The sequence below is a fragment of the Nannobrachium achirus genome (genome assembly GCF_963921795.1).
Source record: "Nannobrachium achirus genome assembly, chromosome: 6".
Lineage (NCBI taxonomy): Eukaryota > Metazoa > Chordata > Actinopteri > Myctophiformes > Myctophidae > Nannobrachium > Nannobrachium achirus.
In genome coordinates this window covers 62,668,053-62,683,958 of record NC_137815.1, presented here as the reverse complement: position 1 = coordinate 62,683,958, position 15,906 = coordinate 62,668,053, and the positions used below count along the sequence as shown (strand labels likewise).

General features: G+C 47.0%; 1 protein-coding gene across 2 annotated transcripts in view; it reads left to right on the top strand.

Annotated features, from left to right (window-relative positions):
• The window catches only part of arhgap46a (Rho GTPase activating protein 46a), a 58,074-nt gene that overhangs the window by 35,188 nt on the left and 6,980 nt on the right, over positions 1-15,906 (top strand). The window contains exons 3-8 of one of the 2 annotated variants that reach the window (XM_080727423.1): positions 815-2,249; positions 5,628-6,270; positions 6,594-6,686; positions 10,441-10,514; positions 11,074-11,273; positions 11,999-12,090. In XM_080727423.1, coding sequence (XP_080583549.1) covers positions 815-2,249; positions 5,628-6,270; positions 6,594-6,686; positions 10,441-10,514; positions 11,074-11,273; positions 11,999-12,090 — 2,537 coding nt within the window. Of the gene's footprint in view, positions 1-814; positions 2,250-5,627; positions 6,295-6,593; positions 6,687-10,440; positions 10,515-11,073; positions 11,274-11,998; positions 12,091-15,906 lie in introns of both variants that reach the window. The other variant, XM_080727422.1, reaches the window with a different exon arrangement.

Genomic DNA, 15,906 nt, shown 5'->3' with positions numbered 1-15,906 from the left:
CTTAAGTGCTCAAATCAACATCTGCTGATCTCATCTCCAAACGTTCGTCGGCCGTTTCAGAAAACCCGAGGCCATGTTGTTTCTTGGGTCCAACACTAGAAAGAGGTATATTAAGTTAAGAATGCTGGCAAGCAGCATTATGTCACTGTCGGGCAGAAACCTCGTATCTCCAAGTTTCAAATGTGTATGTTTTTTCGCGAAGTAAAGCCCTGCTTCATCAGACAAGGCCGTTGCACAAAAGTAGTGAAAACAGCCGATCTACAAGCACACAGCGCCTCGCACCGCGGCTGTTTTCACTAGTTTAGGTCATTCTTTTAAATGATGAAAACGAACAGTTTTGGACATACCAGGTTTCCACCCGACAACGACGATTATGTGTGACACATTCTCCACACCATCCCATCACAGACTAGAGTTGCAGGGATTCTTGATTGGTTTCAGTTCTGTGTGTGTAGCTCTTATTCACTGAGCGCTCAAGGGAGCTCGGTTAGCACAACACACTGGAGTTATTGTCTCACGGGTTTAACTGCGATGTTATGGCCCTCCAGACTAAAAATGGAGTGCAGGCTTTTGAAGGTCAACGAAATGTTTAGAGAAGAATTTCTGGATTCTAGCCCTCCGTGCCTCAAGTAGCCCATTCTAAAATGGATGGAATACTTACTGGCGTGTCTGAAAACCAGTGTATGGAACTGTATTATGATAAACACAAGTCTTAACTGTTGAATGTTTTATGTTTTACCACTGTTATGATTATATTGTTTTTATTTTACTGATGATACTCATCGCTCATACGTCTTTGTTTTCTCTCCTTCAGAGATTTGGCTCAAAGATGGCAGCCCCCACCAGGCACTAAGGCGGCCATGTTAGTGAAGGTGAACAGTATGAGCCGGAGCCAGCCTATCCCCACCGTTCAGCAGCATCTTCACCACAGTGCTCACAGCAAATCCAACACCTTCACTCTCCACCCTGTCGGCAACAAGGGACACCTCGGTTCCACCCAGGGATATAAGACTGCCCCGTCTGGCAAATCGGCCGCCGACTCCCGTCAGGCACACCACCTGAGAAAAGCTAGTAATGGCAGCTTCTGCCTGGTGGCCTCCGAGAGCGGCCACCCGAGCCCACTGCTTCACAGATCCCAGACGGGGACGCCTCGCCCCGTCTCTCCGCAGTACGGCTGCACGGCGATCTACGACGATCCGGTGACAGAGTGCCCCATATACGATGAGCCCCCGATGGACATGGAGGTGGAGGGGGCTCACCTTCACAACGGGCTCTCTTTGTCACGCCTCACCCCCACCCAGAGCCTCCAGAAGCCTCGCCTCCTCCAGCACCCCGGTTCTTCCCACCCGGGCTCTTCCAGACACAAGAGGAACCCTTCTGCCTCTGACTACAGCCCAGCAGGCCTGGAGTGTATCAAGCACATGGTCAACGTGGACCCCAAGCAGGGGCACCTGTCCGGTTCTCCTGTCCCCACACGCACATCACGCACACCCTCCCCGACCGTGAGGCAAGAGCCTCTCGTGACACAACATCAGCCACACCTCCAGCCTCAGGCACAGGCCCGGGGGCAGCCACGGGACAGGGAGCCAGGGACCCCGGGTCCAGGTACGCTAGAGAAGAAGCAGACCTGGCGTGCCCTGGAGGCAACCGTGCAACGGGCCATGGAGGCGCGACACAGCAGGCAGAGCAGCCAGGCCTCGCAGGACTTCCCCAGCTCCACGCCACAGGCCACAGCCACCTACCAGGACTCCGGCTACTCCACAGGGCCCTCACCGAGTTTGAGGAGGAAGAGCAGGAGGCGCGTGGGCGCTGGAAGTGGAGCCGGTGGCAGGCCAGGGTCCGTGGGTAGCAGCGGGGAGCTGTGTGCCCTCAACGAGCGGCTGATGGCGGAGATGAGGGAGGTGGTGAGTCGCTCCAACACCATGCGGGAGGTCAGGGCGGTGCTGGAGCCAGAAATGGGCAATGAGAGGGCGCTGGTGCCTCGGACACGCTCCCCCGCCGACTCGCTCAGGTGGTACGGAGGGGGAGGGGGATCGACGGGCAGGTGTTCGTCGCGAGAGGACGTCACGGGCGGCGGGGCCAGTGCCCGGTCGCTAAGCAGGACAGGGAACCACTGCAACCCGGCTCTGAGCTCCCTGGAGATCCAAGGGAGGCAGAAGAGGACGTACGAGAAGGTGGACACCCTGGAAAAGAGCATCACTAGCCAGGCCAGTCTCTCCTCACCGGAGACCCCAGGACCATCCTCACAGGTGTGTTTTGTGTGTGTGTGACGTGTGTGTGTGTGTGTGAGAAAGAGAGAGAGAGAGAGGGAAACAAACAAATGCATAACCTAACCCTAACCCTAACCCTTTCCACCTAGACTGGATCAAACCGGCCGTTGTAAACGATCACCAGGCTTTCCCCCAGAAAGCCTGGTGAGGCGAGGTTAATGGTGAAGCAAGGCTTTACTTTTACCCGACAGTGACGATATATTGACATATAATTAATTACCTGGAGACTATATCACTACTTATCTCTGCATGTATGCACTATGTACATTCAGTCCCTTGGGTAATCAGTCATGCAAGCCTGTTTGCATGTTATTAAAGCTGCAATGTATTTACCCTTTTTGAGCGGTGCTCCTGGAACAGGAGCTATAGCTCCAACATCTGGCTTTGTCCGGGCAAAAACCAATGGGAAAACGCGTTAAAAAATGTCCGGGCTTAAGTAAACTGAAGCGCGGCTACAATGGCTACAATAAATAGCACTGCTCACTTCACCCTAGTGTGATTTTTTTTATTTTAAGTGCATACCATTTCATCTGTATATGGTATGTATAAGTATGTTAATTCAATATAACTACCACAACTGCGGTGGCTGGAGGTGGTCTCCCTACTCTTATATTGAGACTTTGATCCTGTGGCCAGGTAGAACCACTACTGGTTGGCAAGAGGTATTGCATGAAACTAATAGAAACGTCTTGCCTTCCCATCCCAACGTGCAGGGGGACCCGTGCTCATACCCCGGGTAGGCCATAAAAGTTACGGGTTGCAGCTTTAATTGAGGACAATAACAACAGAGATTGTAATCCGTTTTGATAAATCCAATATTATCGCATTTTCCTGCTTGGTTAAGATTTCAATCGTGTCTTTAATATTCTGTGCTGTGTTTATTCATGGGGGTTTACATGGATTCAATTTAATTTGGTCTGGAAGTACTAAAGTTTGCTGGTGCCTGTCCAGGAGCCCATTTTCTGTGAATTCTGCTTCAGCGTGTCACATGAGGCCAAGTTCTGCTCCACAAAAACATGTTTTACCCTTTTTTGTATCGTTGTTCCCTCCTGTGAGATCCTTAAATGAAAGAATGGTCCGATAAGATTTGAAAAGCACCTTGGGTCCTAAACGTAACAAGAGTAAATTTGATTACGATATCGTTGTTGTCGGGTGAAAACCTTGTATGTCCAAAACCGTTCGTTTTGCATTTATCATTTTAAAAATGATTTAAACTAGTGAAAACAGCAGATCTACAAGCACACAACGCCTCGCACCGCGAGGTGTTGTGTGCTTGTAGATCTGCTGTTTTCACTACTTTTGTGCAACGGCCTTGTATGATGAAGCAGGGCTTTACTTTGCGAAAGAAGTAAGAACGTACACATATGAAACTTGGAGATACGAGGTTTCCACCCGACAACAACAATATATATTTTTTTACCTGGCAGAACATGGACATACACACAAAAAGCCTTTCAACGGTGAATATCTCGTCATCAAATGTTGTTACGACAGGTGCGCATGATTTGAATTAAGGGAAGTATTCGAGTTTCTCCAAAGAGTTGTATAAGCAACACAGCAGAGCACCACGATCTGCTACTCCTAATCTCTAAAGCCTCTTCAACAAAATCACACCCATGCCTCCATACATTACGGTCTGGCCTGTCAGAAATGAGTTCCAGGACTCCAGTGAAACCATAGAGCGACTGTTTAATTCTGCAGAGCGCTCTGGGATGGAAACAATAAGGGCAACAGATCCTATCTGGCTGCGAGAGAAGGAACAGAAGCCATTTTGTGGGTAACGCCTCTTACATTCCAATCTTCAATGCACAACTGGTCCTGGATATTAGAGACAGTGGGCACCGCGGAGTATAATGGCCACAATCCCCGCAGCACCTGTCACCCGCTTACCATCCTCCATCTGCCCCACGCAGCAGTTCTCCTATACCCACATGCCAGTTCTGTGGCGGGGCATCAGGGGCCCATGCCCAGGCAGAGATATTCAGGACATGGCTTCCCCTGTTCAGGAAGGAAGGCTGCTGCGGGCCATATGGCCCAGGTTTGGCAGTTGAATGAGAGAAGGGAAGGGAAGTGAGAGTTGGTACCACGGTTTATTTGTTATTGGCAGCGCTATAGCAATATTAAGACACTGGCCAAAGCGCTCTGACTGACCCCTCTAAGCCTGTCCTGGAATGTTCTTCATACCTGCTGTTCTATCGTCGTGACACACGCACACATGCTTACACAACACATACACATGTAATCACTCATACAGATTATGGCTTTCCGTCTATGACCGTGTGGAATGTTATTCCATACATTTCATGTCCTAATGTTCAGCACTTCCTTCATTTCTTCCTTCGTTAAAAGGCTTACAATTGAAACACGAAGACTTAAGACAAAAAAAGCAATTTACCGTACAACTCAGTGGGGATATTTGACATTTTAGAGCCTTCTGGAGAACTGACATTTTGTTACTAACTTATTACACCGCTAAGTCACCACTCTTTCTTGGTGCATCTGTAAGCTATCAGTATAAAAGAGTAATGGAAAGAGTGAAAAGAATAATAGACTGTACCTAGTTAAAAATGCCCCTGGTTGAATTTGGTCTTCTGGATTTGACCCCTAGCCACCTATTTAAGACCCATCAACTCCATATAAGCGTATAGAAACCGCTGCCGAAACCCTGCCAAGCCGCAGTGATCATCTGCTCCATTTAACGGAGAAACCCTAAATCTAAAGTCCAGCATGTCTGGCACTCACATAGTCTGCATAACGTCATAGTCTTATTCAAACGATACGCCAACGTGTCGTGTTTTATGAATTTTGAGCTTTGATTTGGCTCCGGTCGTGTGTTGTTCCTGGCTATTTGGAGAGTGCATCGGAACCGCTGGCTTTTTCTCTGCAAGGGGCGGCGAGGGGTTCCTTATGACCATAAAGCCCCACATTAGGGATCACAGAGAGGACTTGTGTGAGACTTGACCACAGCAGTGTTGAAGAGGAGTTGGAACTGGAAGCCAGGGCTTCTGAGGGACATGGCACCCATACCAGTTCCAACTCCCATACCTCGCAGACAGTGAGGGATAAGTCTTTTCCAGTTTTAGGAAATGAATGTTCCGATCCTGCTTCAATCGCCCCCCTGAGCCCTAGCACTGCAGAGCAGAGCTGAGCTGGAGAACAGCAGCCCAGCTCCTGCCGTCACACAAAAGAGATACTGCAGCTGCCCTCACACAGTTTATAGTTCTGCTGCACTGTCCCCTCTCCCTCCCTCCCTCCCTCATTTCCCTCCTGCTCAACTTCTGTTTGCCTAACTCCTGTTCTCCCTTACTTACTCTCTTGTCCATCTCTCCTGCCTCCTCCTCCTCTTCATCCCTGCAGGTGAACACCCTAGAGCTGCAGGCTCAGCTGGAGAGCAGGAAGAAAGGCATGGTAGACGGGCGGACCAGCTCGCTGGGCCCACACCGCCCCGCCGCCCATGACAACCGCGAGGCAGCCGCCGGGGACGGAGGCAGGGCAGGAGGCTCCGCCTACCAGCTCTCCTACGCCACCCTACGGCAGCCCCCGCCACCAGACATGGGCATGGAGGACTGGGCCAGCAAGCACCTCAACATGCACACGCAGGGCCTGTTCCGCCGCCGGGTCTCCATCGCCAACATGCTCTCGTGGAACCGCGGCTCCATCAAGAAGCCCATGCTGGTCACCAGCAACCGCGCCATTCGGAAGGAGGCGTGCGAGATGTTCAAACTGGTGCAGGCCTACATGGGGGACCGGCCCTCGCGGCTGGACCGCCGCCACTGCGCCCTGCTCATTGTCACCAAGTGCTGGGACATGCCGGGGCTGAGGGACGAGCTGTACATCCAGCTGGTCCGGCAGACCACGGGCAACACCAGCCCCAGGAGCCTGGCAGCCGGCTGGGAGCTCACGGCCGTCAGCCTGGCCTTCTTTGCTCCGTCGCCCAAGTTCAGGTGCTACCTGGAGGGGTACATCCAGAGACACACGGAGCCCACCAGCGACAAGAAATGTGAGTCTCAGACTGAGCAACAGGGTGGGTCACCTTTCTCTTTTTTACGTCCCTCCCTCTGTGTTTCTCATCATCTCATTTCGCCACCTGTGACTTGAGTTGATTGATGGAATTATTTTATTTTTTAACTCATTTCCCCCATTTTCTCTAATGTTTTCCTGTTTCCTGTAGGAATTCTAATCTAATATTATCAATTTAGTATGGGCATAACATCAACCGAAGTCATTGTTTATTTTGAGCCTGGTGAATGTAATTGGGCCTTGTGCTTATCAGTTGGACTCTGAGGACTTTCCTAACTTTCTGCTCTCCTTTCTGTTTTATAGTGACTCAGTTCATATTGGAACAGCAGGAGCTGAAGCTGAAGAAAAACTCAAAGTCCAGAAAGAAGCGAAAACAGAATACAGACGAGGAAGAGGGTAAATAAATAACAGTTTTCTTTTTGCTTCGACACCTCAGTTTGCTGACTGAGATAACTTGGTGTGGGTAGAGTAGAGGTGTGTGGTAACAATTCGGGGAAAAAACAACTGTAATGCAGAACCGTTACAGAATCTGTGACGACTGTCATCAGTCGCCTTCAGCCGGCCATCCAAGCCCACAATTAATTTAGATGCATCCAAATGATTGGTAGATGGAGATAGGCGGAGGTATTCGATATCCATTGGCTCATGAGTGGGGAAGCCAGCAAAGGAGTTTGTCTTTGTCACAGCTCTAGTGACTCCTACTGGCTGGCCGGGCACCTGTTAGCATGGAGCAGCAGGGGAACTGGGAGAAATTGTGTGTGACACTCGTCATTATCTGGTGAAAAGAAGTGGATGGTGACTCCACTTGTACCATGGGGGAGACAAGATGACCATGTTGTTGGTCATTGTTGAAGGGGAGTTTGCAAAACAAGTTAATTGATAAATGATAATAAAGAAATTAATAATTTTAGGTATTCAGTGCCCTTGGGTTTGACAGGGTGGCGATGGGGGTTGGAATGAGAGCTCAACAATGTTTATTCTCTACTCTCCAAAAGAAAAAGGCTATCTTGGATCTGCAAGAGATAGAAATCATAACAAATCAAACATATCGCTCCCTGTAGGGCGAACACTCAGGAGTGGGATGGAACATTTTGCACTGAGCTGACTGTGCATACATGAAACGCTGTGCACTGGCTTCCCTTGTAGACACAATGGATGGTTTTCACAGAAAGAAAAGAAGGCCGGCCTGGGAAGAGAAATATGTAGGATGAAAAGTTCTGAGTGGCTCTATAGACACACAATGAACTGCTCAGTGAGTCACACTAGTGGTCTCATTTAGCATGCCCACATAGCATGGCAGTCACCCGTTTAAAGCAAGCCTACTCACTGGCACATGCTCTCATTAGAGCAGGCCACATGACCCACTCTGGTGATGTCGCCCAGCTATCTTGTAGCTGTCATCCCAAACGGTGGTCCCGCATATTGTCACAGCGATGACTCAGACGAGGTCATACACTGCAGAACAGCCCCAAAAAGACAGCCTCCTCCACGAGTCGCTGACTAACTCCAAATGCCTTTAGCGAGAGAAGAATCATGTCTTCAGGGAAAGGGGGCTATTATTGCTCTCGATGAAGGCTAACCACCGGGAGTAGAAAAAAGAAAAGTCCATACACAGGCCATCCACGCAAACAGTATAATGAGAGCTGCTGTCTGCCTGATGGATAGGAGAGTTGGAATGCAGTGCGGTGCATCTGACCACAGTATGGAGCAGCTGTGAGTAGAAAGGGTGGGAGTCGTGTGTGGGAACTGGAGGCCTGTTGTCAGTCCCGGGCCTGACATCGGAATGGGCTTCGAGTCTCGAGTCCTTTGGTCTCAGGGTGTGTGTGTGTGTGTGTGTGTGTGTGTGTGTGTGTGTGTGTGTGTGTGTGTGTGTGTGTGTGTGTGTGTGTGTGTGTGTGTGTGTGTGTGTGTGTGTGTGTGTGTGTGTGTGTGTGTGTGTGTGTGTGTGTGTGTGTGTGTGTGTGTGTGTGTGTGTGTGTGTGTGTGTGTGTGTGTGTGTGTGTGTTTGAGGGTGCTCGGTAAACAATGGGACTTACTTAACACAAGTGTCATCGTCTAGGCTCAGGGACAAAAACACTAACCGTGTTGAGTGAGAGCAGGGGTCTTCAACGTTTTCAGACCAAGGACCCCTTAGCTGAGAGAGACATGAAGCAGGGACCTCTCTACATATTGTATAAATGTGTGATGCAGATTTTCATTGATTTCATAGATAGATTCATAGACTTGTTTGACAGCACTGTCATCAGTCTATGTTGGATTCATGTTAATGTGTATTTTCAGACATTTAATCACTTAAATCGTCGATATTTTGTAAACTTGACGTTTCACTATGTACTTGGTTTCGCTCTTTTTTACCTCTACACCAAACCTATTTGCCGAAAATAGCCGATCTACAAGCTCTCAACGTCTCGCCTTGCAGCGCGAGGCGTTGAGAGTTTTAGATCTGCTATCTTTGGCTAAAGTTCTCCTCAGAATAGGGATGCGAGGGTTCAAGTTGTTAATTTAAAAGAATGATCCTACCACACAAGGATTTGGCGGCCCCCCTGTAGTAACTCTGAGGACCCCCTGTTGAAGACCCCTGAGTGAGAGTCATCGGCTCATCCTTCAGTGGGCGTTGTGTTTCATCGTTAAACAGGTGTCTTCGTGTTCCCATGCAGCCTAGTTGCAGCAGACGCTACTCAAACCCTTAAAAATCAAACCTCGGTTCGAAGTGGAGTGGTGAATCTGAGCAGCTATACCATGTGTGTGCGTGCGTGCGTGCGTGCGTGCGTGCGTGCGTGTTGAGTGTGCCTGGCCTGCTAAACAGCACCCCTCCTTTAACATGTGTGTTGTGTGTGGCCACTAGAGGTATTGCCAGGCTACAGACATAGCCAGCCAGCCAGCCAGCCAGCCACATAGCCAGCCACCCACAGACATACCTGTCTATTGGGAGTGCTTTCACCACTCCAAAAAGAGACGATCTCTCCTGGGCTTTCGTTTCTTTGTTGTTATCATCATCATCGTTTTCGTGGTACCACAGCCATCATGCAACATGTAAACGAAGACCACCATGAGTGTTCAGTGCTATTGTCACTGCGGCAGGGAAAGGAATGGGGCTCACCGCATTTGCTTTCTTCACTGCAAACGGAACACAGCCTCTGTGTTGAGACGCATGGGAAAGTAAATCTTCCAGATCATGGGCAAATGATTGGTATGATCTCTTTAATTAGATGTAATTATATTTGAACTTGGTCAGACTAACAACAGTTGCGAACATGCATATGAGTCACCTGGTTGCTATAAATCTGGGGGCTTTGGCTGAGGGGAACATTCCGGAAAGGATGTTTTTTCCTTTTTTTTTTACCCCAGCACGTGGCGTTCCATCTGGCACTGGTTCAGGTACCTGAGACAGAAGGCTCGGGGACCCCGTGGGTGTAATTGAACAGACTGTACAGAGGAAGTGGAGAAACCGGTGTTTGGTGTAAACTTGAGTTTCCACGGAAATGAGGAATGGGGAAGATTTCCTTTTTGTGAGTGTAGACGGTGACCGGTAAATTGTGATTTCCTGTTCACCTTTTTTGTTCTTACAAACGGAGGCGTTTGAAATTCAAGTTTAATTCTCCGGTGATGATGGCAGACTGGGCTGCTGCTGTGTTGTTTTGTTGTGACGTCTCTTGGATACATGTGCCACCTCCAAAATAGAGAACGTCATTCCTCTGATGTGGCACGTCTCAGGAATAGATTTGAGCCAACCGTAAAGTACATAAGACAGGTAGTAGAAGACAGCACTGTGTTCCTCATTCCCTCTGATGACCTACCGGTATATGTCTGATGAATCACCTGTAAACAGGATGTGTAGGCCCGGCTCCTCCTGCCTGTAAAGCCTTTGTTGTTCTGGAGTAAATCTTTCTCCAGCCTTACAGTTTAAACGAGCCTGTTCCAATCCCCATAATGTCAGAATCACACCATCCACATTTGTCTCTCCAATTACCACTGCCTGCCTGCCACCGCTTGGGAGGGGAAAACACACCCATTCATTAGTTTATATGTTCTTTAATGTCAGGTCCTCATATGCACCGGTTTGGGTTATGTGACAAATCAATGGCAGGAATGGGAGCGCTGTTTCTTGAGGTGTTGCGTTTCAATTGTTGGCTTTCCTGTCTCCTAACAGGCCTGCCTATCAGCACATATGCCAAGTTCTGCTATCGGAAACTACAGAAAGTTGCAATAACTGGAGGAAAAAAGGTGAGTCAAACAAAATATACACTAATAGTATAATATCTTAGTTTTCGGGTGGAAACCTTGTATGTCCAAAACCGTTTTAATTGTATTTATCATTTTAAAAAGGATTTAAACTAGTGAAAATAGCTGATCTACAAGCACACGATGTGAGGCGTTGTGTGCTTGTAGATCTACTGTTTTCACTAGTTTTGTGCGACAGTCTTGTATGATGAAGCAGGGCTTTACTTTACGAAAAAACGTACACATTTGAAACTTGTGACAGTGACGATAATATGGTATAGCAGAGCAAACAGGTAGCTTTTATTGCAAAATCAGTCAACTCATTTAAAGATGTACTGCGCAACGTAATTCATGTAGCACACAGTCATAGGCAGACGTATAATTACAGGTAAGCTGACACAGTCACAGGTGAGACCTAAACATAGGCCCAGTCATATTGCCTTCCAGACATAATCACAGATCTCAGGCAGCCATAGACACAACTATGATTAGTATCATATTCGTCGTCCCCCCCCACCGACAGACAGAGGTGTTAATCTTCCCCTCTCCTCACCGCCCTTAGGGCCTCCGTAAGCCCACCTTGGAGGAGATAGACCACAGCAGACGGGCCATCGTGACTCCCTCGCTGTTCGGCAGCTCCCTGGAGGAGGTGATGGAGCGGCAGAGCGAGTTGTTCCCAGACAGAAAACTGCCCTGGGTGCAGGTGCAGCTCTCTCAGTACGTCCTAGCGCTGGGCGGAGCCCAGACGGAGGGCATCTTCAGGTGAGATGAACAAAAACTCCTGTCGGCTGACATGCCATGACACGACTTGTTTGAGTCTGAGTTAGGGGTGTGTACGGTGACACATTGTATGTATACGGTTTAAAAGCCTATGTGTGTGTGTGTGTTTGTGTGCGTATGTAGGTAGGTGTGGGTGGTCCAGGGTGGCTTAGTATGTTTTAACGTAGGCTGTTTGCAATATTCAGGGTGGACAGCAGAACAAACATGGCCCCCACTTTACTCCGGAGACTAGCGCTGCTGTTTAGTTTGAAGCTTCATAATTTGGTTTACATTGCTGCTTAAGCTGAGGTTTACACACACATGAAAACACAAGCTTTGCATTGCTTGTGTCTTCATGTGCACTGCACATTGAACAAGTTGTTTGCTCAAAGGGTTCTGTCAGTTCCTTTCATTCTGGGAGATTTTCATTTGTTTTTGACCCCAGTTCCTCGCCCCATAAAACTTGAACTCACGCTTGGATATGTGCCTGAACAGTGTGCTGTTTTATCATCACAAATGATAGCCTACATATTTACTTTATTCTATAAAAGAATAAACCAACAAGGAAACAGTATATTTCCAAAGTCACCGCGCACATTTGGACGCTGTTGGGTGGGCATGAGATTATAGGCTCATGCAAAGCGTGGATCATTTGGATCACTGGGAGTAGGGTTCCCCCTTCTGGCCAACGCATGTACAGTAACTATTCCTCTGTGTATGATCCTCAGGGTGCCTGGAGACATTGATGAAGTGAATGCATTGAAGCTGCAGGTGGACCAGTGGAGGATCCCCGAGAACCTGTCAGACCCCAATGTTCCTGGTGAGACAGGCTCTACCCTCCTCTATGATATAAATGTGTGTGTGTGTGTGTGTGTGTGTGTGTGTGTGTGTGTGTGTGTGTGTGTGTGTGTGTGTGTGTGTGTGTGTGTGTGTGTGTGTGTGTGTGTGTGTGTGTGTGTGTGTGTGTGTGTGTGTGTGTGTGTGTGCGCGGGTGCGTGCGTGCGTGCGTGCGTGGGTGGGTGGGTGGGGGAGTAGTAGTACCCATAATGTTTGTAAACAAGAAAGAAATCAACCTCATAGGGACATTGCCCCTGCTTTCCATAAGGATAAGGTAATTTTTATTTTATTTACAATAGTAATATTAATAATAATAATAAAATTAATTGAAATTATGGATACAGTTATGAAAAGATTCAGGCTAGGTATTTAGGAGTGGTTACTTGCGTTTACGGTTAGGGTTAGTTTTAGTTTTTTTTTTGTTATCAATTATTTTTATTTTCCATAACATGAAATTAGAGACATACATATGAATAGAACAAGAAAAAGTAAAACATTAATCAAAAGAAAAATGCAATTAACAGACAAACAACACAAACAATAGCAAAACAAGAAAAGGAAAAGAAAACCCACCCACCCCCTTTCCCCGGACCAACACGGAATGTACAATAGTGCATGCCTGTGCTAGGCTGTTACCACTATATAGTGATTTCTTGAATCATAGCCTTAAGCTTATCTGCAATGTCCGACCACATATTAATGTTTTCTTCTTTTGCTCCGTGTAACCTTGCTATCGACTGCTCTAAATATACTATATCTAGAAAGGTCAAGGCCCACTGGCGAAACGTTAACGTATGAGGAGGTTTCCACCGCGTAGCTACCATCTTCTTCGCCGCCGTTAATCCAGCAAAGAAGATGCGCTTGCGTATATTGTTTAGTTGCAACTGTGAGACGTCATTTAATAAAAATAAAGAAGGAGAAGATATGATATTAATACTAAAAATAGTTGAAAGTTTGGAGGCAACCATATTCCAGAATGACGACACATTTGGGCATTCCCAAACCATGTGAAGGAAGGTACCAATACTATTTGAGGCGCAGAGAGTGCAGTTGGGATTATTCAAAATCCTCATAGCACATAGTCTGCGGGGAGTTAAATAAGTCCGATGAACAAAATTTAAATGAATTTGTTGATGGTCTGGATTTCTAGAAGATAGCCTAATGTTAGACCATACTGTGTCCCAACAAAAGTCAGGGTCCAAATTTGGTACATCATTCCTCCAAACAGTATCAACAGATAGGGGCCCATAACTACAGTCTAATAAAAAACCATAGAGGGTGGAAACCAAACCTCTTGTTCTGTTACCATCACAGATAAACTCATGGAAGGGGTGCAATCTAAGGGGAGCTTGCCATGGGACCCCGTAGGTCCTCATGGACGTTCTCAGTTGGAAGTAGAAAAAAAGGGTATTTCCAGGCAGATTGAAGATGTCACACAAATCTCGAAAAGGTCGTAAACCATTTCTATCAAATAAGTCCCCTAATGTACGAATCCCCTTAGCCCTCCACCTTGGAAAGCGAATGGGGCGATCCTCGATTAAAAGTCTTTGATTATTGAACACTGGGGAAAATAAGTTCCATTTACAATCAATCTTACACATCTTTTCAGCTGCCCTCCATACTGCCACTAAATGAGAAATGATAGGTCCAAAGCGAACTTTGCATTGATGTGTAGTTATGTTTGAATAGATAAGATCTCTCAATTCAACAGGCTGCACTAAACTCTCCTCAAGCTCTCTCCAAGAAACCTTATTTGCTGGGTTAAACCAATTTAAAAGGGGGCGGAGCGTGAAGGCCCAATAATAAAATTTAAAGTTGGGCAATGAAAGGCCGCCATCATCTCTAGCACGTTGTAATAGAGAAAGTTTAAGACGAGGGCGTTTCCCTTTCCACACAAACTTAGATATCGAAGAGTGAAGCTTATTCCAGTATTGCGGCGGTGGTGGCAAAGGGAGCATAGAGCTTACAAAGTTAACCCTAGGAAGAACATTCATCTTTATGATTGAAACTCGAGCTTGGAGAGAGTTGGGCAAAGATGACCATCTATCTAAATCAAGACAAATCTTATTTAGAGTGTCACCATAGTTGTTCTTAACAATAGCCTGAAGAGAGGGGAAAATATCTATGCCAAGATATTTGAATTGGCTTACTACTGGGATTATGGGCGGCAGGATAGCAGATCTCATCTGATCATTTAGAGGTAGAAGGGCTGACTTCGTCCAATTAATTTTGTAGCCGGAAATGGAACTGAACTGATCAAAAATTTGAAGGACGTGAGTAATTGACTGTGGTGCATTCTCAATGAACAGTAGAATATCATCAGCATATAGGGAAATGCGATGCTGTGTGTTGTTAATCGAAACAGGAGTAATATCTGCAGACTGACGCACTGTCTGAGCCAAGGGTTCGAGTGAAAGTGCGAAAAGGAGAGGACTAAGGGGACAACCCTGCCTTGAAGATCTGCCAATCGTGAATAGCGGCGAACAGATCTTACCGGTTAGGACCATCGCTGACGGATTAGAATAAAGTACTTTAACAAAATGTATGAATGAAGCACCAAATCCCATTTTATCTAGTACAGCCCACAGGTAAGACCATTCCAGACGATCAAATGCTTTCAACGCATCGAGCGACAACACTGCGGCGGGGGTCCTCAGCTCCTTAGCCCTATCGATGATATGCAATAGTCGTCTAGCATTATCAGAGGCTAGTCTTGTTCCTATGAAACCTGTCTGATCACAGTGTACTAAGGTGGTCATAAAACCCTGCAAGCGACGCGCAAGCACCTTAGCAAAAACTTTTAGATCAGAATTCAAAAGTGAAAGCGGTCTATAGCTTGCGCAATCTGTGGGATCCTTGTTCTTCTTCAACAATAATGATATAATAGCTACATTCACATCCCTGGAGAAAGAGCCACTTTCAATTGCATATCGAAACATGTCTAGCATCAGCTGACCTAGATCTTCCCAAAAGATGGCATAAAGTTCAGGGGGTATCCCATCCAAACCAGGCGACTTGCCCCTACGCATTGCGAGCACAGCTTCCTGTAATTCCGCCAGATGGAGCGGTCTATCTAAGGCTTCCGCATCCGCCTCGCTAAGGGTTGGTAACTGTATGTTGGATAAAAAATCATTGCATACTGCATCATCGTGAATGACCTCGGAGGTGTAGAGCTCATCATAAAAAGCACGAAACGTGGCATTGACCTCTTTGGGTTCTGTAACCATGGCTCCCGTTGTTGATTTGACACTAACAATATCAGCAAAATGCTCATTGGATCTAAGACGTAAAGCCAGTAAGTGACTGGGTCTTGCACTATTAAAATAGTAGTTTTGCCTTGTGCGTTTCATTTGAAATTCTGAGCGGCGCTTGAGAATGGAGTTAATTTCTTTCTTAACTAGCTCTCTCTGGGTTGCTGTACTAACATCAAAGTTATTTTGGAGAGAATTATCCAAAGTAGAAAACCGAGATTCCAATTCCACCAGTTTGGCTGACCTTAATTTTCTCTGAGTGGACGCATAGAGGGTTGTATTACTCCTGATAAAGCCTTTAATTGCATCCCAAAGAATTCTGGGATCCTCAACTGAGCCTGTATTGATATTTATAAATTCGCGCAAACCAGTTTGAAACTGAGCTACAAATGCCGCATCGCGCAGCAGTGTGGTGTTAAACCGCCATCTAGGAGCTCTATCTATAACCTGTTTCAGTGAAGCAACACACAGCACCGCCTTGTGATCCGAGAGTGACATTGGGAGCAACTCTACCTTGGCAATTTTATGAAACAAGCTAACAGGGGCAA